The 25,058-nt window shown below is 42.1% G+C and overlaps 1 protein-coding gene across 4 annotated transcripts; it reads right to left on the bottom strand.

Moving 5' to 3' along the window:
* Positions 1 to 386: 386 nt before the first annotated feature.
* Positions 387 to 25,058, bottom strand: SWT1 (SWT1 RNA endoribonuclease homolog). Of its 4 annotated transcripts, none has more exons than XM_050977612.1 (19): positions 24,929 to 25,058; positions 23,986 to 24,060; positions 21,868 to 21,926; positions 20,429 to 21,167; positions 19,369 to 19,440; positions 19,163 to 19,219; positions 18,435 to 18,564; positions 18,205 to 18,306; positions 16,516 to 16,704; positions 16,084 to 16,177; positions 14,755 to 14,891; positions 14,009 to 14,169; positions 12,659 to 12,797; positions 11,710 to 11,855; positions 10,386 to 10,594; positions 10,038 to 10,166; positions 3,452 to 3,518; positions 2,710 to 2,774; positions 387 to 1,447 (listed from the first exon to the last, which is right to left on the bottom strand). In XM_050977612.1, the coding sequence occupies exons 2-19, from the start codon at positions 24,049 to 24,051 to the stop codon at positions 1,342 to 1,344; spliced, it is 2,667 nt and encodes an 888-aa protein (XP_050833569.1). In that variant the 5' UTR covers positions 24,052 to 24,060; positions 24,929 to 25,058; the 3' UTR covers positions 387 to 1,341. The 4 variants fall into 4 exon arrangements, with proteins under 4 accessions (XP_050833569.1, XP_050833570.1, XP_050833568.1 ...); XM_050977613.1 differs by having other exon boundaries at positions 14,021 to 14,169; XM_050977611.1 differs by having other exon boundaries at positions 24,904 to 24,979.

Here is a 25,058-nt window from a genome sequence, read left to right as displayed (position 1 = left end):
GCAGTGGGGCAGGTGCTGGCTGCTCCAGTTTCCCATGGCAGTGGGAAAACACACCAGGCTCAGGAAACTCACTGGCCCCTGCAGGCTGGTGAAGCTGGTCCAGCTGAGCAGGGAGAGCCAGAAACAGAGTGGGAAACAGAAGACATATCCTCCACAACAGCCTTTCCCAGCCAGCTCCCCACAGAGCACAGCCAGCATTTGCTGCAGCTGCCCCCATCAGCACCTCTGAGCCAACATCCCCACCCCACTCCCAGGGCTGGAGAACCACCATGGGAACAGCCCTGCACAGTCACTGTGCTCCAACAGGAATTGCACCCCACTCCCTGGCCCAGGGTACTGGGCAGGACTGTGCTGCACTTGAATCCACAGGGACTGGGCAGAGCCACTCAGAATTAACCACTGTTTTATGTAACAATAAATTACATTTTTACAATCAAGAATTTACAAATACATCCAAAAGTTAATATCAAAATAGACACTTCAGAACTTTGCCAGTCAGCTCATCTCTGTACAAATACATACAAGAAGAGGTAGCATTAAAGGCCTTAGAAAATGGCTTTTGGAAAGTTTCATGGACTTAAAGCAGTTTGGAAAGCAACCAGCAGTGTAGCCACAGAGGGATGTCACCTGGAGAGTGGGGAGGACCCAGGCCCACCTTCCAGAAGGATGTGGCAAAAGCAGGATGAGGAGTTCTCCCCAAGAGCACTGCGAGCTGGTTTCCACTGTATGAATATAAAATGCCTGCTTAAACAAAGGAGAAAAGCCCTTTTCCTCTGAACAAACACTTTTGTGAGGAGGGGGGTTGTTTTGTCTTTAAGGAAAAACAGGCATCAATCTGCTCCTTTGCCCATTCTACATTCTCTCTGAAGCCTTCACTGCATAGGACACACACGGTGTGTCTGTGGGTCAGTCCTTCATTCCTGGCCTTGCACTCAGCTACTTCCTACCCTCGGGTCACACAACAGATTCCTTTCTCTCACTTGTGACTTGTAAACTACCAGCAAAACAAACAGAGGGGTTTTCTTATACAACCATTAAAAGCTCAGTTCCTCGAAGGAACTGGATGCTCAGAGCAGCACAGCACAGCTGCTGCATCTCAAACCAGCCTTGCTTCTCCTGGCTCTCCAGCAGCACCCTCACTCAAGACACAACATTCTAGTACTGAATAGAATTCTCAGCAGAAATCCCAACATTTAATGTCCACGTGAAACTCTGTTTTCCCTTCAACTCCAACCCAAATCAGCACCTTCGAGAAGAAAAGCCGGCAGGGTTTTGGCTCCTCCAGCACTTCCCTTTTCCTCTCCTCCCCTTGAGGAGGCGGAGCTCGCAGCTGAGCCCGGGTCAGAGCCAGCCCCGGCTCTCGGCCTCCCTGTGTACGGACGCCTGGCACTGCTCCAGCGTCTGCTCCAGCTGTGCCAGCTGGCAGCAGCCCACTTCCAGCCTCTCCCTGGGAGACAGGAGAGAAAGGTTAGCAGAGCACAGCAGAACAGGAATCTTTACAAATACTCCTTAAATTTTCAAGGACGTTTCCATCAAACTAAAGCAGCAGCAGTGACTTATGCACTACAGCTGCTACGTCAGAGGATTTCACTTGAGCTCCTTGCAACAGCCAACCCCCAGCTGCCACAGGCAGAGCTCCTGTTCCCTTCTAGGGCAGGGAAAGGGGAACAATTGTCAGGAGAGGTCACTGACATCAACCTTGTGCAGAGATCTGGGATTCTGGAAGGCTCAGTTCAACCATCCTTCACACAGACATAGCCTGTAGTCATACTCAGTAAGGATCTGGATACACCCCCTTACAACTTGGACCCTTTCAAAAGAGTAATCTCAACCTGATCACATATAAACATGCCCTAACTTGGAATCTTTTGCAAACCTTTCTCAAAAGACTATTTAAAAGCTGCTCCTCAAAAAAGGAAGAAAACCCCAATCACTGAGTTCCCCAAGCACAGCCTGAGGGCTGCCAGGGAAGTCTCCAAAGCACCTGCTTTACTCTGCTGAGCACAAATTTCCACACACTGTTTACTTTATGCCTGTATCAATACAGGTCTAGAGCCATCAACCTGTGGGAGTGAAGCTTTTAAACTATTTTATATTACTGATACAAATATTGAATGTCTCCCTCCCTGAATAACTTTGTCTCCTATCTTGCAATCTGCACATTGAACTGCACAGAAGATTCAGGGACACAGAATGAATCCAGGCAAAGGGAAGCTTTTTAGAGAATTCACCCTCCAGCCTTTCACTCAGCTGATCCTGGCCAGTGACAGCTCTTTCATATCTCCACAAAAGCAAAATCCAGTTACCTGTTCTTTATTAGTCAGCTCAGAATTATTAAAAATCCGTGATGGCACTTTAGAAACCTCCCAGAGCCTGGATTCACAAACCTTCAGTAACACAAATTCATGAAGAAATGAGCCAGAAACCACTAGCAGAGGAGAGAGGGCTCAATACCTCACCTCCAAGAGCTGAAAATCTCCATGTAGGCACTGATGCCTCAAGTCCAATTTAATTTCTGTTCTCTCCAGCTCTGTGTTAATCGGGCATTAAAATTTAAAAGGGAATATTTTAAATCTCCCATTTATTTTCTCTACACTATTCCTACAAAGGGGGATTTTTATTGACCCAGATGATTCCTCTCTGGTACCTTGGTTAATACAGGTGAAAAAGCTGCCTCAACTCCCCCAGTGGGGTCAGTAACTGGCTCACCTGTAAAGCTCCTGTGAAACACACTCATACAGCTCCTCAGCAGTGAATTTCAGACTGTTATTGATCTAAACCAAAGAAGAAAGAATTAATATAGTCATTTATCAAGTATCACATGTCTTCTACAATTACACAGTAGGAATAGCAGATACAGCTCACATATTCCCTAACAGGCTCTCAAGTTGAGACAGTACATTAAAAAAGTCATCCTGTATCTTGTAATTAAATCTAATATTACTAATTCCAGCTCCATTTTCTAACCACTTCTGCACAAATCTAAAAGACCTTCAAGAATTCTTCCTCCCCTCTTAAGTTACCCTATTTACATATACATATATAGAGATATATGTGTGTGTATCTCAAATGAAATAAGCTCTGACTTGCATCAATTCCAAAAATATATGTGATGGCCTAAACCCCAAATATATTTCCCTGCACAGCAGAGCACTGCAAGCCTGAAATATGTAACATATTAAACAGAAATATTTTACTAAAAACATTCATTTTGAGGCTTTTTTACTCTTAACAGCAAGTCATTCACACCAAGTGAGCAGTCAGCAAATCACATGAACAATTCAAATACCTGTTGAAATCCAACCAAAATCTATCTTTATGTTCAACAACTAATAAGTAAGAGCAGAGAATCAAAATTCTTAATGGAAATACAGTGATGAGACATGACCTCAGAGCTTCTTGAAATAAAAGCTGTAAGTGGAGTGATCTAACACCAAAGAAAATATCATACCTCATGTCTTCTGAGGAAGCTATAGAGGGTCCAAATATCTTGGAAACTGCTGGTTGGGGTTAAAATTCTGAAAAAGAATGGTTTGGGGATGCTTTAAAGCAAGTAGAAAAGGAATCTATGAAAGAGTTAAAAAATAAGTCAGAAATCTTCAACGGAAAAAAAATTACTTGAAAAAAAAGGAAATTCTGAACTGTGAAGAATTCTCCCTTCCACTACTCTAAAAGAATTAAAGAGCTTATTATTTCTGGGAGGACTTTTCTGGAGGCTTTTTCTAATTAAAAATTCCCTCCATGTTTTCGTGAGCCATTTCGGAATGAGGGAGGAGGGAGGAAACCCAGCAGTAACTGAAAGCCCCTTGGTGCCCACCAGTGAGGCCCATGGGCTCATACACAACATTCCCACTCCAGCTTTAACATTCCCTCCAGATTGCCATGTGCAGCCCAAAGGCTGCAACTCACTTCCTATTTTTGTTACTTCTAATAAGCACCAATTCCCATCCATACAGCCAAGGGCCAGTGGGATGTAGCAGCTGAAGAGAGGTGGCTTTAATGAAGCACCTTGATGGACACCCTTTTCCACAAGGCTCCAAAGCCAATCCAGTAAAGAAGTTGTTTTTTAACAAAATTATTATCCTCATCTATTTAGGCAGACACAATTCTGTTCCACCTCAGTGTAACTACATTTGCATTCACCAGGAAAGGCAGAACCCCCCTAAATGCTGCAAAATGTATCTTAAAATCGACACAAAATTAAAACACAAGAAACACCTTTTAAATATATATATATATATATATATAAAGAAATACTGAGAAAATTCTGGATTTTTAGGTCTTACATAGTTAAATCATGATTAATGACTGGACTTGGAAAAAGAAAGTCTTTTGGGAAAAGCTCTATTTACTTTCCCATGGGAAAGTGCCCAAATTCTCTCCCCCCTCTTGCAAGCTGTAAGCTTCAGTTATAAATGAATTAATTAGGAATTGAAAAAAAACCAGGAAAGTAACAGAGTAAATTTAAAAATACCAGTTAAAGGAGCCTGTGTCTGAAGCAGGCTGGAAGGGCATGACACAGCACAGGATTTATTGTCGAGTCCCCTCTAAGAGCACTGCTTTTTCTCATCATTTTTCATAGGAATTATCACCAAAAATTAGTCATGCATTCTTCCCCCTGCTTCCTAAGAAGCAGTACCCAATGTTTGCCTTAAACCTGCCAACTACAAGTCAGGAAGGGAACCAACTGTCTGCACTGCCTAAAAACACCTCAGAACCTTCCCTGGGCACCTCAGCGACAATCGGCTTTGACAGCGGAAAACCCCAGCAGGGAGAAGCTGCCAGCAACCCTCCATGGAAACATTGGGAATCCTGGCAGCTGCAACTGCACAGCAGCTCCCACTGCCAACCCAGCAGCTCCCATTGCCCCAGCAGCTCCCACTCCCCACCCAGCAGCTCCAGGCTATCCAGCCCTGCCTGTCACACCGAGCACCTGCAGCAGCAGGAGCACAGCATCCTGAGCCTGGGAGAGGCTGACTCCTCATGGAATCATTCCCTCCAGTCCCGGCAGAACCTGTCTGACTGTTACCATCAGCCTGGATGCACAAGTGGACACAACATAAAAGCTAAGGTGTGATGAATAATCTCACCCCAAGGCCATCACAAAATGCTGAGGAAAAATCTGTCCATCGCCGTTCTTCCTGCTGTGCCAAGGACACACATGGATAAGTGACAGAGCTGCCAGTGGAAAACCTGGCCATGGGAGCTCTCCAGGGGAAGGATGGAGGGAACACTCAAGTGTATCTCTGCAAGACCTCAGGTGTATGGACAAACCCACTGTGCCTCCAGCCCTTTTGGGGAAAAAAACTCAAATGGTGTAATTAATCATCCAAGTAACCTAATGTTAAATCCTGTACCTCATTTTATGGCCTTTGCTTGGATGATGCCAATGGTCTCTGGGTTTGTACTGTGGAATGAGAAGTCTGACATTTGGCTCCAATTTTATAGCAAGCTCCAAGTGTAAGAGATTTGTTGTTCTGAGGAGAGGGCCCTCACTCCATACAGAGCCCTGGGAAGCTGCTGAGGGAAGAGCCTGCACCATAACTCCCCTCACAGACTGCCAACAGGTCAGCATTCACAAAACAGCCTGGTGCTGTCTGCAGCCAAACAGGGGCTGCAATACCAGTTCCAGTCTGGGAATAAATTCTTCTATACAAAACTGACACATTCCTGTCCGCAGAGTAATGATTTCTCAGCTCCCTACTGCTTTTCAATCACTTCATGTTCCTTTCATCACCTGTAGCCACCCCCCTGTGCTATGGAAAATGGACATTTTAAGGGAATGGGAAGCACTGGGAAGTCTGGACCTGTCTGTATGAGCACTGACTCAGCCTCCATTACTTCATTAAATCAAGTTGCCCTCATTTCCATGGAAGTTTCTCAGTGATAAAATGTCTGCCTCAACTACAGAACCATGTCTAGACAACTATCTGTAAATCAGTAATCCATGAAGGAAAGGGCTTTTGCATCCAACTGTTCTAAGCAGCCATGAGAACCTCAGCACCACAACACCAACTACTGCTGCGGCTCCTCTCCCCACACTGGTTCAAAAGCAGAGGGTAGAAATCCATGGAATCACTTGGCCTTTCCACCAGCACAGCCTTGCAGAACCACACTACAACATCCCCCATTCTGTACTTCAGCTTCAACCTAAGAACTGCAGGGTGGTTCTACACAGTTTTCTGGAAATATTGAGCATGTGAGGTAAAGAAGGGAACGCCACAGAAAGACCCAAGAAATGACTGTGGATACCTGCCACCAATTGGAGGTTAAATCCTGTCTTGGGGACTGGAGGGAGAAAGGATACAGTCAGACTTGATGATTTCATCTCAAGTGCTTCCCAAACAACTCCCAATGTTTATCTCCTGTACTGTCACTCATCTGATACCAAGCACAAGGTGTAAGATACAATAATAAATAGAAATGGATAAGAAATAGATCAAAATGTCTCAGCTGTCAGCCCCTGCTGGCACCCCAGGCTTTGCAGGTTCCAAGCACCACGGCTTTTACAGCCCCATGTTTGAAACCTTTCTGCTTTTCAGACTGCTCTAAAGGTACCACGGTGTGAGCAGCTGCACAGCACCACCTCTGCCCTGCCCCTTGGGGAGCACTGCCCACCTCCAGCTCTATTTGAGCTTTGTTTCTTACAGCTGTCATTAAAATTGGCACAACAGAACATTTCAATTTGGGCCTGGCAGCAGAGAAGGCTGAAGGTAAGTTCAGTTTCAGGTTTCACTTAAATGCATAAATCCATAAAGATCAAACAAGTAGTGATTGGAATGTCTGATACTTTTTGAACAGGGAGTTAATTTCCATTTTACTTCTAAAAAAGAGACTGTGTGCAGAGAAGATTAAAGGCAGAGCTCTTCATCTAGAGACTTTATTGAGACTTTATGGCAGAAATTATTAACTGACACCAGAGCCTAAGGGAATGAAGACAATTCTCTATTGAGACACCAAGGAGAAAAGACCTCAATTCCTCCACTGGCCAGCTGAAAAAATAAAGAGGACACAGTTTCTCTGCATCTGAGGTATTCTGTACTAAAACTAGTAACACTGCAGAATTGTTTTAAAATTATTTTAATTCAGTGATCAGTTCTGTATAGTAACACTCTCCTGCACTACTGAAAAAAAAAAAAACATTTTTTTCAAACGATTAAGAGTGTGAGAGAGATTCAATTTAGATAAAATACTAGAAAATCAGAACTCAGGCTCCTTATGCAGTCAGTAACAGACAAATATTTTACAGGTGACAGCATATTAGTATAAATATTTAGGAGGCCTGTATCTAACTGTATATGCTATAAGATGGGAGTGATTTTCAAGTTGGCATATGAACAAAAAAATTCTTTTTTAGCCAAGAGATGAAAAGAAAAAATCCAACTTGAAATAACTGCATCAATTCACCCAAGACTGAATTTTCTTTCTTTCCTATGAACAAGGATTTCTTATCTAAAAGAAACCTGGCAGGAAACATGAAGACAATGTCCAGTTCCCTAGGGCTGCATACAGAAGGTTAGAATCACAAGTTCTATTCAGCTAAGGGCAAACATCAGCTAATCTAAGCCCCTATTTTATTTTAAAGAGTTAATTTAAGAGACCTTAAATAAGGTGCCCCAATTAACTGGTTCCAAATAATACCCAACCCAAATACAAACATAAACCACCAGTGAGAACACTCACAAATCCTCCATCCAAAATTATTTAAAATCATGTAATGGTTTCACAATTTTACTGGATGCTTAAATTTCAGATGTTTCATACCCTTTGCCCATTACCATAGTAAAGGTATAGAGTTAGAAATGCTAACTGTACTGATTATTCCTAATTTCAGAGCTGAAGGCTGTCACTGCTGGCAAGCAGAATTGTGCAAGACAAACACACTCTGCTACCAATGCTGTTAGAGGAAGAAATCAAGACAAAATAAAAAAACCTGCATGGTGTTACAGAAATTACCAGAACAGGGTAACATGCCAAAGCTGTTACTGACACATCTTCAATGAAACAGCTTTTTTTTTTTTTTTTTTTTTTCTGTATTTGTCATTAACATGTTCTGGCCATCAAGCCTGAATAGCTAGGGTAGTGCCACTGGTGCAGTATATTTTTTATGATTAAGGGTATCATTACATTTATCTCAAAAAGCATAATCCTGTTTTTCTAATTGTTTTTAACAATCTGAAAATCTAAACTTTAATGCAGTTGAACTTTCAACATAATTTACTGGTAAAACTTCCAAGCCATTTTCTCTCTTGTTTGTTCTGGACAGCAGGGATCAGGAGGTACCACAGAATCAGCTGTATTTGATCACTAAAAGCTGTGTTACCTCCAAATATTCAAGACAGAACTTTCTCACTGTTTTTTCTCCAGGGCCTCCTTTTCTGCAATCACGCCATTAGATTAAGTCACTGAGAGGCATTTTTTTCAAAAATCAAGAAATATAAATACACTGCAAGGTCAGTTTTAGAGCAAAATGAAAGTGAGGTGTCACTGCTCATGGTAGGGAAACAGATGAGATTTAAGGTCCCTTCCAACCCCAGCCATTCTGATTCTATGAAAGCTTCTGAATTTTTGCTTTAATACTCTGCAATATTCATAAAACTGGAAAAGCTCCTCTAAACTCTCATACTCCCTTAAATCCCTGGACTCAAGGCCAATGCAGCAAATGCTTGGCTCAAATTCTCCCCATTTCTTGCTCCATGATGCCACCTACTGCAAACCTGCACATCAGAGCAGGCATTTCCAAAGTGTCCAGCAAAACTACTCCATTCCAACAATCAGCCCGTGTATTTTTATTAATTATTGGGAGTTTTTATTTTTACAGAGCTCTCCCACAAAGAAAACCAACAGTTTTAAATTATACACCTCTGCAACACAAAAATAACCATTCTGAATACTCCATATTCCCATTTAATCTCATCCACCACATTTATAAACTGGTACCACAGGATCTATTGCAAAAACTTTAGCATCAGACTGAAGAGAGCAAAGTTTAGCAGTAACCTACTTTATTGAAACAATTTCCTTAGAGAGGAAAAAACCCACCAGCAATAAACTGAATCCATCAGCTGCTCAAATTCACATTTCCACCCATATTTTTCTGCTTTTAATTTTATAATATTTTGATCATTTATATTTGAAAGGGAGGCTGTAATTCTTTGAATAGATCTATATTTCAGTGCCATGAAGAAAGGACCAAGCCAAGACAACACAGGAGTTTCCTTATTCTTCCTGAAACTTCCAACTTTTTGTGCTGTAAAAAAAGACAATGGAGGGATGGGGCTCCCCCTGCCAGAGGCAGGGTTAGATGGGATATTGGGAAGGAATTATTCCCTGTGAGGGTGGGCAGGCCCTGGCACAGGGTGCCCAGAGAAGCTGTGGCTGCTCCTGGATCCCTGGCAGTGTCCCAGGCCAGGCTGGACAGGGCTGGGAGCACCCTGGGCTAGTGAAAGGTGTCCCTGCCCATGGCAGGGGTGGCACTGGATGGGCTTTGAGGTCCCTCCCAACTCAAACCACTCTGGGATTCTGTGATTCTATGAAGACAGAGGGAATATTATCCTGCCTAAAGAGAGAATGAAGTTGATTGTTGTTATGGCTGCCATGAAGAGCACTCGAACTGGGAACAGCAAAGCCCCACAACTTTAAATCCTTCACTCTACTAGAACTTTGCCCCCATCTGAGTGGGCCTCACATTTGAAACAAAAATGCCCTGAATTATTCAAAGTTCCTGCATCAAAACTGATGTATTAATCATAATCATTAATAGCTCCAGTTACACCTGAGCAAAGGCAACTTGCTGGTCAAACACAGGAAAACAAATCCCAGACATCAAAGGCAATTCCCTGCAAGAGATCTCCATGTCTGCAACACTTCCATGATCTTTTGCTACCAATGGTTCAAGGCAGCTTTGACAGCAGGATTTTTACTGCAAATCATGCCACCAAGCACACAGAATAAAGAGTGGCTGGGTGCTGAAATATTTCAGACTTTTGTGACTTCAGGTGCCTGTCACACACTTGGTGCCCAGCTGCAGTGCTCACCTGCCAATGCTCTCACGGATGTCCTTCACTGCTGCCAACAGCTTCTGCAGGCCCAAAAAAGCCTCCTCAAACGAGGCCTTGCCAGCCATGGTCACTGCACTGGGGTCCAGCTTCTGGAATAGCTCAATACTGAAATTCAAAAGAAATACGGAAGGGACAGAAAAGCAGTTAATAAAAAAGCTCTGACTGACGTAACAATTTGTATGCTCCCAACTTTTGTGTGATTTTTTTTTTTGAGGGTAAATTTTGATTAATTACAGGGTAAAAAAAGCACAGTTTCTAAAGTGTGTTTGTTTGAAAGCTATCTAAGGTTATATATTAGTTCTGAGCCCCTTTAGCAAGCTGTACCTGTACAGGTTCATGGTGTTCCAAACACCTTCCAGGACTGACCAGATTTCCTGGTGCCTGTTTTCCTGAGCCACATGAAAGCTGGGCTGTAGCTCTTTTTCCTCAGTGCTTTGCAGATTGGGCATCGTGGCTTCCATTTTTTCACATGCAGCATTTTCTGAAAGAACCATGATGTCTTCTGATAAATCCTGCTCACTGTCTGCCCTCACCTTATAAAACAGTTCAGCAAACAGATAATCAATGTATTTGGTTCCTAACTTCAGAAAACCAGAATCTACACACTTCTACAGATCTTTTTTTAAGCAATGCTCAAGAAATCAAGGCTGAACTCTGAGTCACCTTGGTTACCTTCCCTGCATCCAAAGCCTCTCTTGATAGTTTGGGCTGGGAGGGACCTTAAAGCCCATCCAGTCCCACCACTGCCATGGGCAGGGACACATTCTGCTAGAGCAGGGTGCTCCAAGCCCCATCCAACCTGGCCTTGGACACTGCCAGGGTTCCAGGGGCAGCCACAGCTTCTCTGGGCACCCTGTGCCAGGGCCTCACCATCCTGACAGGGAGGAATTTCCTTCCTGACAAGTTTTCAGAGAGAGCCTGATTCTCATGACACAGAACATCAGGTTTAGGGCTGACTGCATTGCACAGAGGTCCCAGCACAGGTGACTCCTGACCTTTCTTTCCCTTTCATCCTTTTCCAAAGACACCAAGAACTCTTTACAGCTGTTCTGACCTATTTTCTTTCCCATAAATCCAAATATTTCATCCATGCTCATGACTCCAGTTTTTACGTCATTACATACAGAACCGACAGTAACCATAAACCAAGATAGTTGGAACTTCCTCCTCAGAGCTGAGCTGGGAGTGAAGACCAACTTCTGAGAACACAAAAGGGCCAGGACAACCCCAGTAACCACCAAAAACCACATGAAACAAGGGAGTCCCTTTTTCAGCCACAAAGACAATGAGAGCTGAAATAACACACTTAAGAACAGCAGTGTGGGACCCATGTCAGAAGGAGAAACAGCAAGTTTAACCTCTAAGGCCCATCAGATACAAATGCAATAGAAAACTAAGACAAAATAATGGTTTTCAGTCACCCTTTAGATACTAACGCATTGATGTTAGGGAAAAAATGTATCGGCAGATATTCACTGCATGAAAATAAAAGTTAAAGTCAGGATCTCTTCATTATGAAAACACCCAGCAACATTTCCTGGAGTAATCAGTGGAAATGATGGCAATAATTAAGAAATCTAAGCCAGGTTTGGAACATGGAACAACTTGAGGATGGGGTGAGGTGGACAAACACCAAAGCTGCCCTTACCCCCCCGAGGGTCTCACACAGTTTTGCCACTTCAGTATAAGCCTGGGGCAGGACACCGTTGTAGTCTGACCTGCAGCTGAAAGCATGGAGCAATTTTTTGGATTCCTGGAGTAGGACACACACTGTTGAGGAGTCAAATGGTTTATCTGATATTTAGACATTAATGTAAGAGGGAGGAAAAAAACAAGTTAGGATTTAACAGTCTTGGCAAGCAAATTTAATATTCAAATACCTAGATTAACAGAAGCACTTGAAAAGCCTAGGAAAATGGTTCAGAAGCACTGCGTACAACAATCTCAGAGAAACATGCACGAGATTGCTCACTCCTTAACCAAATTTATCCTGGGATCTTGCACAAGGATCAACTGGCATATCTAAAATCATTCTGCAGAAGAGCAGAATATCCCCAAGAGGTAAAACCAAGGAATCCCAGGATATCCTGAGTGGGAAGAGGCCTACAGGGATCACAGAGTCCAACCCCTGTCCCTGCACAGACACCCCAACAATGCCACCCTAGATCCTTGGGAGCTGTCCAAACCCTCCTGGGGCTCTGACAGCCTTGGGGCTGTGCGCATACCCTGGGGAGCCTGGGCAGTGCCCAGCACACTCCAGGGGAGTTCACCAGCTCTGTCAAAATCAAATGCTCAAAGACATCTTTAAACAAATGGAAGGTTTGTGGGGGTTTTATTTTAGTTGGTTTATTTTTAAAACAAACCTCCCTGCCCTCACACATCACATTAAATATCCTTTGCTCCTCCATAACTTTTTTGGTACATGCAGATCATTTGGTCACATGTAACATGGAGGCAAAGGAGGGAAAAGGATTATTTGCTTTTTAAAAATAATTCAGACCTAGGTGACCATTAATACACATAGTCAGTTCCATAACTCAAACCAGAACACAGAGGCTTTTTACAAGTTTACCATTAACTTTCTCAGGAACTGTTACCTGCATAAAGGTGTTTCGAAAGACATTCAATGGTTGAAAGTAAACTCCTTGGCACCACATAACCAAAAACAGCCATCCAGTGTTTTTTATAACATTTCAGCAGGTTTGCTAAGGTCCAAGGTGGCTTCACATACAGGATCTGGAAGAGAGTATGTTATAAATTCAAAGGCTGGTTTTCATTTAGACATACTCCTATACATCCCACAACTGCTCTGTTCTTCAAGAATGTGATGATTTGTGACTGCTGAAGGAGAAATTCAGTGATTCCTCAGAAATAAGACCATGTCCAGATTTAAACAAGTTTATCTATTAATAAAGATTTGATTCAGCAGCACCATGGGTTAAACAGTGACGCTCATTCAAAAGAAAGGCACAATCAGTCTCATGATTAGTGGTTCCCCTTGCCTCAAAAACTCTTAAGACTTTTGATTTATGTCAAAACTGATCTAATGAGTTACTTGTGCACAAAAGCCAACAGTAACAAGAACAACAGTAAATATACCTTTGATTTTCCAGTACTGTTACAAAGTAAAAATAAACACTGTGACTATTTATATATGAAGCAAAAATACGTGTATTGCAAAAACTGAGAATTCACTACTATCAAGTGAAACCAGTGTCTGAAGATATGTTTAAAGAAATTAACTAAGTGTACAGACAAGTGATTGAAAGTTTAGCAGCTAATCAGGGCAGCTTGGGAAACAACAGTGACCCCATGATTTTGGGGGATTTTTAAAACCACAGAGGCTTATTTGCAATAAATTTTAAACTTAACAAGCCCCGCCAGCTATAAAATAGAATCCAAAGTAAAGCATGGACAATTTCAAAGTGCCTTGTATGTGAGTACTTCTGCAAGCATGTTTAGAGGTTCTCATTAGTACCCTTGTCATTCTGCATCTGCACTGGAATCAATTTAGCTGTGAAGTTTTATCCACATCTGTTCTGGTGGAGAAGAAATGCTTGCAACAAATGCCCTGATACTATACAGAACATGTTGGAGTGATTTTTTGCAGGATATACTTACAGGGAAGGGTTTTACTTGAGTAGAAAAACTGAAATGGAATTTTAATGCCACTAATAAAAAGAACTCTGGAACTTTACTCTGAGAAACCTGCAGCCCCGTTACTGTGTTATTAAAATGCTATTAAAATACTGTACATGTTGCACACTAGTGATCAAACAGGATAATCTTGCTAGAAAATGAAATATTAGAAGTGAACACTGAGCTGTTCCCTGCCAATGATATCAGGGACCTGGATGACTTGGGTTTGGCTTAGCACAGGTATTAATAGCAATAAAATACCAAGGACATTCAAACCTTTCAATAATCAAAATATCAAACAGAATTACGTAAAAAACCACCTCCATCCACAGGTTTCCAAATGCAAGTTTCATTTCAGTCTCCAAAATACAAGACAAAGCTTCTCCTAAGTTCTTTTCAAGATCTGGAAGCACATTTGGGAATTGTGCAGTAAAACCAGCATCACCTCTTGTCTTCCCAAATTCTGTATCTGTCAAACCAATGACACAAAAGGAATTTATTGAAACTGGGTTCACATCTAATTCATGTTGATGGCACATGAAGAACTTATCCCCATAAACAAAGACAGACTGCACCTTTGGTTTATAAAGTAGATGTGTTTCACCTGATTAAGTTTCAATTATTTCTAGTTATACCCTTGTACTGTGTGTATTTTTAATTAAGAGCTACTAACCAAGAAGGTTAATGTCCCCAGAGTATTACTCATTAGTGATCTTACTCCACATTTCTTTTTTCCTTAAATAACTTAGATCATATACAGCCAGAAGGGTTATCAGCAAGCACAAGAGGACCTCTGTAAGCTGTATCTGTATCTTTGGAATAATGAAAAAACCTCCTTCAATCCCAAAAAGTTCTTTTAAATTACTCTAAACACAGGAAACTAATGCAGTGCTTTTTTTCTATAATATAAAAACATGCCATATTTGAATTTCCTAGAACTCTGAGAGAGATGGTTTAATTAACATCTCAAACTTTCAGAAAACCTTTGAAACTGTTCTTCCTCTACCCCACTGATTTTTACAAACTCACAAACCAACATATTCCACAGACTCACCCTGCTTTGGCTGCTGCAGCTCCTCAGAGTTCTGGGGCATGTTTGCATGCACGTTCTGCAGAGCAGTGACCAGATCAGCTTTGCAGAATGCCTTGACCTCACTCACAATGGCTTTATTACAAAGATTTTTATCATCTCTAGAAAATAATTAATTGCTGTCAACAAAGGAATAAAAGCAGCACACTGTATTTGGAAAACTTATTTTGTGAACTTCATTATATAGCCAAAGTTCTCTTTCTCAAGCAATTAGAAGCAGTTCAAAAATTAAACCAGAAAATTAAGTAAAAATGAGAAACATACTGAGAAGTGTTTCAGGGTCTAGGTTTAAGAAAACAGTAGCTATAATGACTACAGCAGTGATTACAGCAGTGATGCTTAGTTGCTATGATCTCAGAAAGCAAACCAGGCAATAATTCTAAGACAGTACTATCTTATTGGATGGCTACAGTTAATTCTTGTTGTTGAGACCCTTTTTAACTATTCTGCTGGCCAAATCTTTATCCTAGATGCCTCTGTGAGGTTCTGCTCCAGCAGAACTACTTTAAAAATCCAGGACAAACTTGCATCCCAGTACTTTCTCAAAAATTTCCATTGCTTATATTGGTAGAGGATAAAGAGATTTTTGGATGAAAACCAGTTCTGAAGTCACCTCCTGTTTTTTGATCACTGAAACCTAAAATCACCATCATGACCCCATCAACACTGTGACTGAAAAGGCATTTTCAGCAGCCACCTGTGTCAACTTGAACAATCCAAATGGTACCCAGAGTTTTAATCCCAGTCACTGAACCGTGCAGGAACTGGTTCTAGCCAAGACCAGAGCAAGTAGAGCCAAGGAGTATTAATCCTTTGAGGTGGCTTCACCTGATTTTGTCAAATTCAGAATCAATACCCAGAGGTCAGCTGTTATCCTCACAAACAGGAACAGCAGCAAATCCATCCCCAGTTTCCCTCTAAGATTAACCCCTTCCTTGCTTCTGCTTGCCTGGCTGGGAACAGGGATGAAGTCTCTAACTGGATCTCAATCCTTAATTCACATCTTTTTTTCTATTTTGTAATTTCAGAAATATTTTACATGAGAAACCAGAATAAAATCTGAGAAACCTATGCTTTAACAAGCTTTAAAATGGAAAATTTAGTAAGCCGAATTCTATTTCAGGCCTCAAGCTCATGAAGGTGATTTCATCTCCAATTGTAGTGGCTTATTATATCCTTCTACTCTAGCTTTTAAGAGGGTGATTGCCCTTCCAAGAGCTTACTTCAGAAAGTGCTCTTTCTTTAAGCCCTGATTTGAAAGCCCAGGAGAGCTAAAGGCAGCCAGGAACTCACGTGCAGAGGACAACAAGAGCTTGTGGGAAGAGCTTCTGGTACTGCAGGCAGCACTGCAGGACACGGTCGTCATTGTTCTCATCACTCAGCCCATCTGCAAAGGCAGGGCAGACACAGCTGAGGGATGTGGGCACAACTCAGCCTCACAAACACCCCAGTGCACTCATGGTGCTCTTTGTACATTTAACACTCCCCACATAAGGACACAAGTGTAAGGTGAAAGTGAGAAACAACTGGTAAAACAATAGATAGTGGAGACATTTGCATGCCACAGCCTTGGATACACTGTGAAGGCTGCTGTAAGAAATTAGCTGATGTTAATTAGCAAACATCAGAGTGAAGAAGCCTCCATTAAACTCAGAATTCTAAGGTTGCCACTAGATGAAGTGCAAGGATGAAGTACCCAGTACAAATGGATTGCACATGTATTACACATTTTTTGAGAAGCCAGCTGCATGGATTGCCCCCACAGTTTGGAATCCTGGTTCTTGAGACACTTGTAGATGAACTGCACTGCAGGGATAGCTTTGTCCCGAACATGCTGCAACATTTTCCCCTTCTTTAAATTGTCCAGCTCTTGTAGGACGACCCAGGGAATGATTAATGCAAGTCTGTCAACTCCTGGAAGGAAAAAAAACAATAAACAATGGTATTTGCAGGAGCAACACAATACAGAGAACTTTCAATTGAAGCATCATATTTATGCAAGTTCACACCTTTTTGCCAGTAGTTTTCATAGTCCTTGCTCAAGAGATTCTAGCATTGGGAAAAAAGCTGGAAAAGGCTGACTTCCCTCTTTTTAATCTAACCTCAATCTGGCACTACAGTGATTACACAGAAAAGTGACAGTACCAGGCAAACAAAAGGGAGACACAGTTTTAATCAGCACAGTACTTTGACAACATTAATAGCCCATATTTGCACCAATTATCTTGGCACACACCCGCTGTAAGATGTTGCAGCAAGGTGAAACAGCAGCTGGAATACCAGGCTGCGCACACCCGAGTGACCACAGCAGTCACTGTGCCAAAACAAGCAGCAAAAGAAAGCAGCAAGGGCTTGTGCTCATTACCAAGCAGCACTCCTAAACCAGGAACAGAAAGCATGGCTAGTGGACCATGGCTTTATTTGTAGGTAAGTATGAGCTGAACTTTAAAGCTTTTATATGAAATACAGGGGTAAATCCGAAGTTTAATGACTGTTCCTTTGGTCTCCCCATGACAATAGATAATAAGAACAGAATTTTGAAAAAATGCATTAATAACCATCTGCTTTACAATAAATAGGCTGGGAATCAGTAGCCTTCTCAACATAGTGGGTCTGGAGCAGGACCAGACACTGGGAGTTGCAGTATTCTAAAAAGGCATCTCAGTATACGTAAGACAGCAGCATTCCTAACCTGGGAGAAGAATTACAGTCTGACACACTCCTGAAAATCACTCAGGCCTTAAGGAAAGGTAATTTCCAGGTGGCTGGAATAAGTGTACTCATTAGCTGAAAGCATCAAAGCACCCTAGGCATTCTGACAAATTCCAGATGTGCCTACCAAGAACTGACATGCACAATGCCAATCCTGCAAACATTAAATAACCAACAGCTTCCCAGAATATTAGAAGCAAATATTAAAGCCAGGGTCTGCACTCTGAATTCCTGAGAAATTGTTCAGTTCTGCCACCTTTACCAAAACAGAAACAAAGCACTGACCAACTGCCTAACACTTTTTAGGTTGTTTAATATTTTTATAAAAAGAAATGCTAAAAGTAGACAAGAAAATAAGAGTTATCACTAGTAAGGGGTTAAATGCTTAAATTATGTTTTTAGATAGGGTTAAGACTTATTTACTGCTAAGAATTCAAGCATATTCCTGGGAATATCTGCCATGATTCTCTGCAGGTATATGGCCTGTAAGCACAGTAGGTTCTGCTTCCACAGCTGAGGTTTCCTTCAGATGCAGCTTGTTTGGGTTCACAGAACCAGGATCTCAAGTGTGTGCCTTCTGCCTCTGCATGAAACCTGCTGCCTTTTTAAGGAGCTCAGGGCTTGGTTTCCTTCAGGTACCCTGGAGCCCTTCAGCATCTGTTTTTCTTAAAATGTCTTACTCATCAGAACATATTTACATACCTGGTATATCCTCAGATTTCAGGGATCTCACAAACTCAAGGTGACTAATCATTATATTTGTGTCAATCACCACTAGGATGTTCAGACCAGAACTAAAAGCCCCTAGGGGAAAAGAAGAGAAAAAAGAGAAAACAGCAGAAATAATCAGTTGTGTGCTCACTACTCAGACCATCAATAACTGTAATTACTTGTTTCAACTAGAGAGCAAAGCAGATCCAATCATGACATACCAGCAGAAGTATTTAAATCCTGTTCTGGAAGATCTATCTCCATGCTTGTAAGTTCTCCACAGGTCTGTACTACAGACAGGGCCATCCTCTTCTCCACACGAGCAACGTGCAAGTCTTCAACTATCTGCATCTACAGTGAGAAAATAAGCATGTGTGCAATCCATTGGAAGGAATCACTTCATAATTATTCCCCAAAAAGACACTTTTGCATTAAAGCTGTTAAAATTGCCTCAAAATGATGTCTGAAAAATTGTAAGTCAGTACAGGAAATGTAAATCCATGAGAACTTCTACATATTCTCCAGTAAAGACATCCAAAATATGGCCTAGAAAGATTTCTGACCTTTCTACATGGTATTCAAAAACTTTGGTGCATTTTTTTGCTACACAAACTACAAGTTTCCTAACAGATACTTCTTAAAAAATATTTCTCTCTTCCAACTAAAAAGTTAGAGGATGAAACATGAGATAGCTGGAGCATGTGAGCAACTATGAAGGCCCTTTTGTTGCACATGGTAACAGAAAGACACTCTTTATCTCAGAAAGTTCCTGATTAGCAACACTTCAGCAAGTTTGCTTAGTTTTTTAAATAAATGCTCCACATTTGAGTGTAGATCATGAGTCAACAATGCCAAATACCAGGAAAGGTCATGGAATTGTCCAGTTAAACACCTCGGTGCCCTTGGTCTTTAAGGCAACACAGAAGTGTTAAATGAAAGCATTACCAACCTCTTGGTCTGTCTCCGTATTCTGACTGTCTTGAAGGGGTGGAAAGTCTTCAGAGCTCTGTAGGGAGAATGAAAAACACCACAAACACACACGCTACCAAAATAACAAAATATCAAGGAATAAAATAAAAAATAAAAATGAAAGGGATTCCCACAGCAGGAGTTTTGGAATACAGCCCTACAGGGTTAAACGAGTCCCTCACTCACCTGTGGGACAGGCACAGGCTTTCTGACCTCACCTCTCTGGTAGGAGTCAGATGTGCAGGGGTCCTCAACATTCTAGAAACAAGCAGGAACAGAAGAACAAGACATGTCTTAGAGGGCTTTTTAGAGAACACAAGGTACTCCCAAGGGAACAGGGAACATAAACTACAGTTATTAGCATCTACAGTATCATTTTAATATGGCTTAGATGCATGGCTTTCTTTTAAATAAATGACTGGATTACACAGCAAATTCCATCTGAACATTAACCCCCCACCTTTTTTTACACTGAAAGTGCTTGACCAGGCTGCCTAGAGAGGTTGTGAAGTCTCTATCCTTTGTCCTGGGCAATGAGCTCTGGCTGACCCTGCTTGAGCAAGGGAGCTGGACTGGATGGTCCCCAGAGGTGCCTTCCAACCTCAATGATTCCCCAGCTTTGTATGTAATAACTCTTAGCATACACACAAAATGCTTACACTATTCTAACACAAACTGGAATCTCCAAAGTTGCTGGGCATTTTCACCAGAAGAACAGCAAAAAAACCCCATGCTCAAGATCCAGGTTGTGTTTGGCTCTGCACCACAACCTGAGCTTAGAAACAAACCTGTCACAGACAAAAGGGAAGTTCTGCAGCACACATACCAATTTAGTCCCACATCCACCCCAAGCTCTCCAGGCATCATTCCACTAGCAGTGCTCTCTGGTAGCAAGTTTTCAATGCTTCAGTTTATTCATTCAAAAAATGAAATAACCATATCAGCTCAAAACAAAAAAAAATCAGCTTATACCTAAACTAAAGTATTCCACACCCCCAACAGCAAAGCAAAGCCATGGAAGCATCTGTGCAGACAGTCCCAACATCCAAGACCTTTACTCTTCTGGTCTGTTTAACATTTAGCTGAGGAACATGGAAACAAGGTTTACATTAGGATCAGAAAAATCCACCTAGTTAGCTATGAAACCTGGCTGGATTCTGTAAGAAGACAGTCTACTCTTATTAATCTGCCATTAAGAAACCATCCTGAAACATCTACATATCACAAAGAACAGGGTTCTAATTACCTGCTTAAAACACAGTGCTGTGGCTTCCAAGTCTCCTTCTTTAGTTCCTGAGTGCTCAGGAGCTTTAGGAGAACCAGGGCTGTGTTTCTTGCGTTTCCCAGAGTCCCGTCGTGGCGGAGTTTCAGATGAGGAGTGCGATGATCTGTGTTTACTTCTGTGCCTCTTTTTCTCAGCCAAGTCCTTATATTCTTCTTCCTCCTCTTCTTCCCAGAAGCTAGATAATGCACTTGGCTCCTTACTGGCAGGTCTGTCACCATGCCCAGTTCCTGTAGAGCTGTCAGGTGGATTTTTGGGTATTCTGACATCTTCACTTTGCTTTTTTGAGCCCTCTGCCTTTTTATGTGGTACCTCATACACAGAGGACTTAAACTTTTCGATCATAGCTTGTTCTGTTTTTAGCTTGAGTTTACAGAGTTCAGCTTTCTCTCTCTTTTTCTTCAGTGCCTTGTCCCTCTGAAGTTCAAAGCTATGCCAAAGCCTTTTTCCTTCTCTTCCACCAAAGCGACTTCTTTCCTTGCTGGTGGTCACCACATCAGGAGTGCGGGTCATTTTGCCATGTTTGATTTCTTTGGCTTTAAACTGGATCACTATTTTCTTCTGCCTTTCAGTATGAACTGAAGAACCATCTGGGGTTTTGCTTCTCTTTGGAGATTTTTCCTGGGATCTTCCATCTGCATCGTGAAAAGCACGAGAACTTCGGTGTTTCTTCTTCTCATGCCCATCTTTCTCTGGTTTGGACCTACAGAAACATGATCAAGAAAGTAATGTAACTTAGCTCAGTTAATGGAAAAGAGCAACAAAAAAGGCACCTGTATTTGACTGAGACAGAGCTAAACATTATGAGCATCATATTCCTAAATATGAACTTGAAGCAACAGTTGTCCTTCAAAATAGTTTGATACAGTATTTTTTGGATTTACCTTTCTCCACTGTACAGCTATTTTAGCTTTCAGAAAATGGAGAAAAAGCTTTTTCTGCATTCACTGCTGGTTTGAGAGACACCCTACACTGTCGAGTTTCTTCTTATCACATAGATAAGTTTTAACAGCAGTTCAGTGATAAAGGAGGTGTGTTACCTAAAAGGTCAGCCTGGTCACACAGCGCCAAAACACACACAGCTTTCAAACTGTTTATCCTGCACTGACTGGGGAACTTGGAAAGGGAACAACGGAGGGGAAAATAATGCCATTCTAGAGAAATCATGAATTATATGAAAAATTATTAGGAAACTTTCTTATAAGAGCAGAGAAAATACTCAGTAATTATAATTACTGTACACTAGGTTTAAAATATCCATATTTAATATTTTATTTATTTAATATGATTAAAACACCATATGTTATTTGGTGAACAGGTTGAAAAAAATGTCTTTAGCATTAAATGGTCTGTGATTGTTATATTTTTAAGTAGTTCTATTTAATGAGAGATTGAGAATTTACCTTTGGAGTTCTGTTTCTTCTTTTGCAGTGTGCTTGTAAGATCTTGTGTCTTCAGAGTTCTGGGAAAAAAAAAATCAAATCAGGAGTTTACAGAGGAAACTGCAGTTGAATAAAAAGCCTTCATAAGACAATGTCAAAACTGGGTGGTTTGGCTGCTTAGAGAAACACTAAGGTCAAAGAGTACCAAGGATGTGCATGCAAAGATAAGGGTGCAAAGGGTTTAGCAGCACTTCATGATTTAATCATGAAGCACTTTAATGCCTACAAAGTGATTCGACAGGGTCCTCTGCAGCAGTGACAACTACAGACCTGACATAGTAACATTAATACCATGATCAATTCACAGGAACTCACTCAGGTAAAAAACCATGTGTCCACGTGTAGTTTTTATACATCTCTGGGTTATAGGACTCAGTTTTCCCCAAACAACAGCAGGGTGTAGGAAGTTACAACAGAGAATGGTAACACATGGATTATTTTGGGTAAGGAAACTCCAGACAGTTCATCCTTTCACAAATAATTCACTCCTTCAATAACTGGGGCCTGCTGACTCAGTGAGGCCACCAGGTCACTGCTGCAGTGATTTTCCCTACCTAGAGAGGCCTTAGCTGGCTTACTCCGATACTAGGGAGCACTTAATGGAAAAATCAAAGGCTTGCAGAAACCAGGGGAGTCCAAAATTAAGGCAGTTCTGAGAAATTCTGCCTGTGGCTGGTTCTGGAGCTGCAGGACCAATACCAGCAATGCAAAGAACAAACAGAATGACAGACTATTCCAAAGGCTCCCCCCGGGGCCACATGCACCCCCCTGCTGTTCCCAGCAGCTGGAAAGCACTGAAGGAGCTCCCTTGGGGTAGGTGGAGCTCATAATGTTGCTGGGACAACTTCTGGTGATAATAAACTCACTTCCAGCTGCTCATTTCTCTCTTCAAGGCCTATTCCCTGACAACCATGAGTTTTCATTACATTTTTAGTCTTTCTTTTCAACCTACCCCCTCCTTTTCCCAAATGTCTTCATTTAATTTAATTATCAAAAGCAAATTTTCATACTGTTCCCCTCCTCCCAGCACGATCAGTTTGGGGTATAAAACACCTCCCACCTATGCTGGAATCACACTGCAGGACACTTGCTCCTGTTAGAGATTTCATCTTTTTGCTGTTAAAGCTGCATTCTTCCAACTGGTGAAGCATTAGCAACGGCAATAAGCTACAGCATGAGGTTTTAAGGCAAGTGTTTACAATTTGTATTATAGAAGGAAAAAAACCCAAAACAATAAGGCATCTTAGGATAAGTTATTTTTAAAAGACAAATTGAATAATAGTAAGGAAATCAGGGCAAGAAATAATAGTTACACACATCTGACTTTGAACAATGTTTTCTCTATGATCAGAAAGCTTCTAATATGAATAATTCAGTTTACAAGGTAAAAGCTCTCTTACTTTATACAAATTCCTTGCAAACTCCAGCAGGAAAAAAATGTAGCAAATTGAAGCGTGGATTTATTAAACTACTATTGATTTATCAACTATGTATTGCACTTCTGAAAGTAAATAACTTGTCAGAAGTTGGACACAAACAATAAAAAACAATAGGAAGCTACACACAAGTATGACCAAAAGGTGACAACTCCTGTAGCACCTGCATTTTACAAGTGATTCAGTGAAAGCTGACTCACTAGATATAAGTATGTACTAGAATATGCTGAGAATTTCGGTCATTAATTTATGTCTCAGTGGCTAGAAGGAAATCTTTGAGAGTCACTCACCAAAATGCTGTGAAGTAGAACTTGTGGTTAATCAGAAAATTACAATATATGATCCAACATACAGAACAGTCCAAGAAAACAACACTGGTTTCAGCACCAGTATTAAACCCAATTCTTCTCAAACAGAAAGATACACTAAAATGAAAAAGCTTCTTATTTTCTGATACCCATACTACTCACAGCCTCTGAAGAAAAACACATTTATCTGCCCAACTCAACCCTCCTGCTGTTCTTTATGACTCTGTCTTTAAATTGTATTCATCCTTCTACCACAAGGCTGCTAAACAATTAATATTCTCTTGAATGTAGGAGGTTGAATTAAGATATAAAAATAATAATAGTTCTGCTCCTACTTTGTCATCCTGGCCATCCAAAGAGACTTCCTTTCCAGATAGTTTCTTCAGCTTCTTTTTAGACATCTTCAAATCCTGTGAAAAGAGCATGTTGTCTTTACTGCTTGTTTAAAGTTTTCAGATCCAGATGAGCTAAAAATAAGTTTTAACTGCACAGAGAAAAATACTTTATAATAGTCTTCTTTTGTTTTCTCATTACAGAGACACAGCAGGTTAATTGATTATTCAAATCTGAGGGGACGCCAGAGCAGAAAAGACAGCAATTACACCTCCCCAGAGACACCTATTTTGTACCACCAAACAAACAAAAACTACCATCCTTCAACACTGAGTCGTATCACCAAGTTTTAAGACCATCGGACATTGGAAGGGGCTGCCCAGGGCGGTGTTGGAGTCCCCATCCCTGCCGGTGTCCCAGGAAAGCCTGGACGTGGCACTCCGTGCTCCGGGCTGTTGTCACGGTGGGTATCGGGCACGGCTTGGGCTCGTTGGGCTTGGAGGGCTTTTCCAACCCAGCCGAAGCTGTGACTGTCTTAAAGGCAGTCCCGGCTGTGCCACTGCCGCCTTCGGCCCCTCCCGAGGATGGAGGAATTACAGTGACACCCCGCAGCAACACCTCCACTCCACACAAACAGCGCCCACCACCAGGAAGTTCAGGGCAGCTGTGGAAAGCTTCATCTGGAGCTCCCAGCGAGGCGATCCCAGATCCCAAACCCGAGCAGGGGAACCCGGGACCGGCTCCGCCCTGAGGCGCGGGCAGCCCCGGGCTCTGAAGGAGCCTCTCACGGGAGGCTGAGGGGCGACAGCTCCTGCCTCATTCCCTCCCAGGGGACAGCCCGGGGGCCCGCAAAGCACCCGGGGCGCTGCCAACACACACAGCTCCCTTCCCTTCCGTCTATTTCCCTTCTCCCTCCTCACAGGACGCCGAGCGCCGCCTCCTCACCCCGCTCGGCCGCTCCCCGGCGGGCCCCGCGGCAGCTGTCGGGGCCGTTCGGGCGGCTCGGGCCGTGCCCGGCGCGGCTGCCCCGGCCCCAGCACGGCTCCTCCTCTGCCGCGGTGCGCGCCGGGCCGGC

Source organism: Serinus canaria, chromosome 8 (genome assembly GCF_022539315.1).
Source record: "Serinus canaria isolate serCan28SL12 chromosome 8, serCan2020, whole genome shotgun sequence".
Taxonomy (NCBI): domain Eukaryota; kingdom Metazoa; phylum Chordata; class Aves; order Passeriformes; family Fringillidae; genus Serinus; species Serinus canaria.
This window is presented reverse-complemented; position numbering and strand designations above follow the sequence as displayed.

Excerpts from the sequence above, each read along its gene's own strand:
- SWT1 (XM_050977612.1), bottom strand. The coding sequence starts at position 24,051 with ATGTCTAAAAAGAAGCTGAAGAAACTATCTGGAAAGGAAGTCTCTTTG. Across the intron at positions 21,927-23,985 it reads TGGATGGCCAGGATGACAAA|AACTCTGAAGACACAAGATC; the intron begins GTAGGAGCAGAA and ends TTTTTTTCCCAG. Across the intron at positions 18,307-18,434 it reads GGATTTAAATACTTCTGCTG|GGGCTTTTAGTTCTGGTCTG; the intron begins GTATGTCATGAT and ends CTTTTCCCCTAG.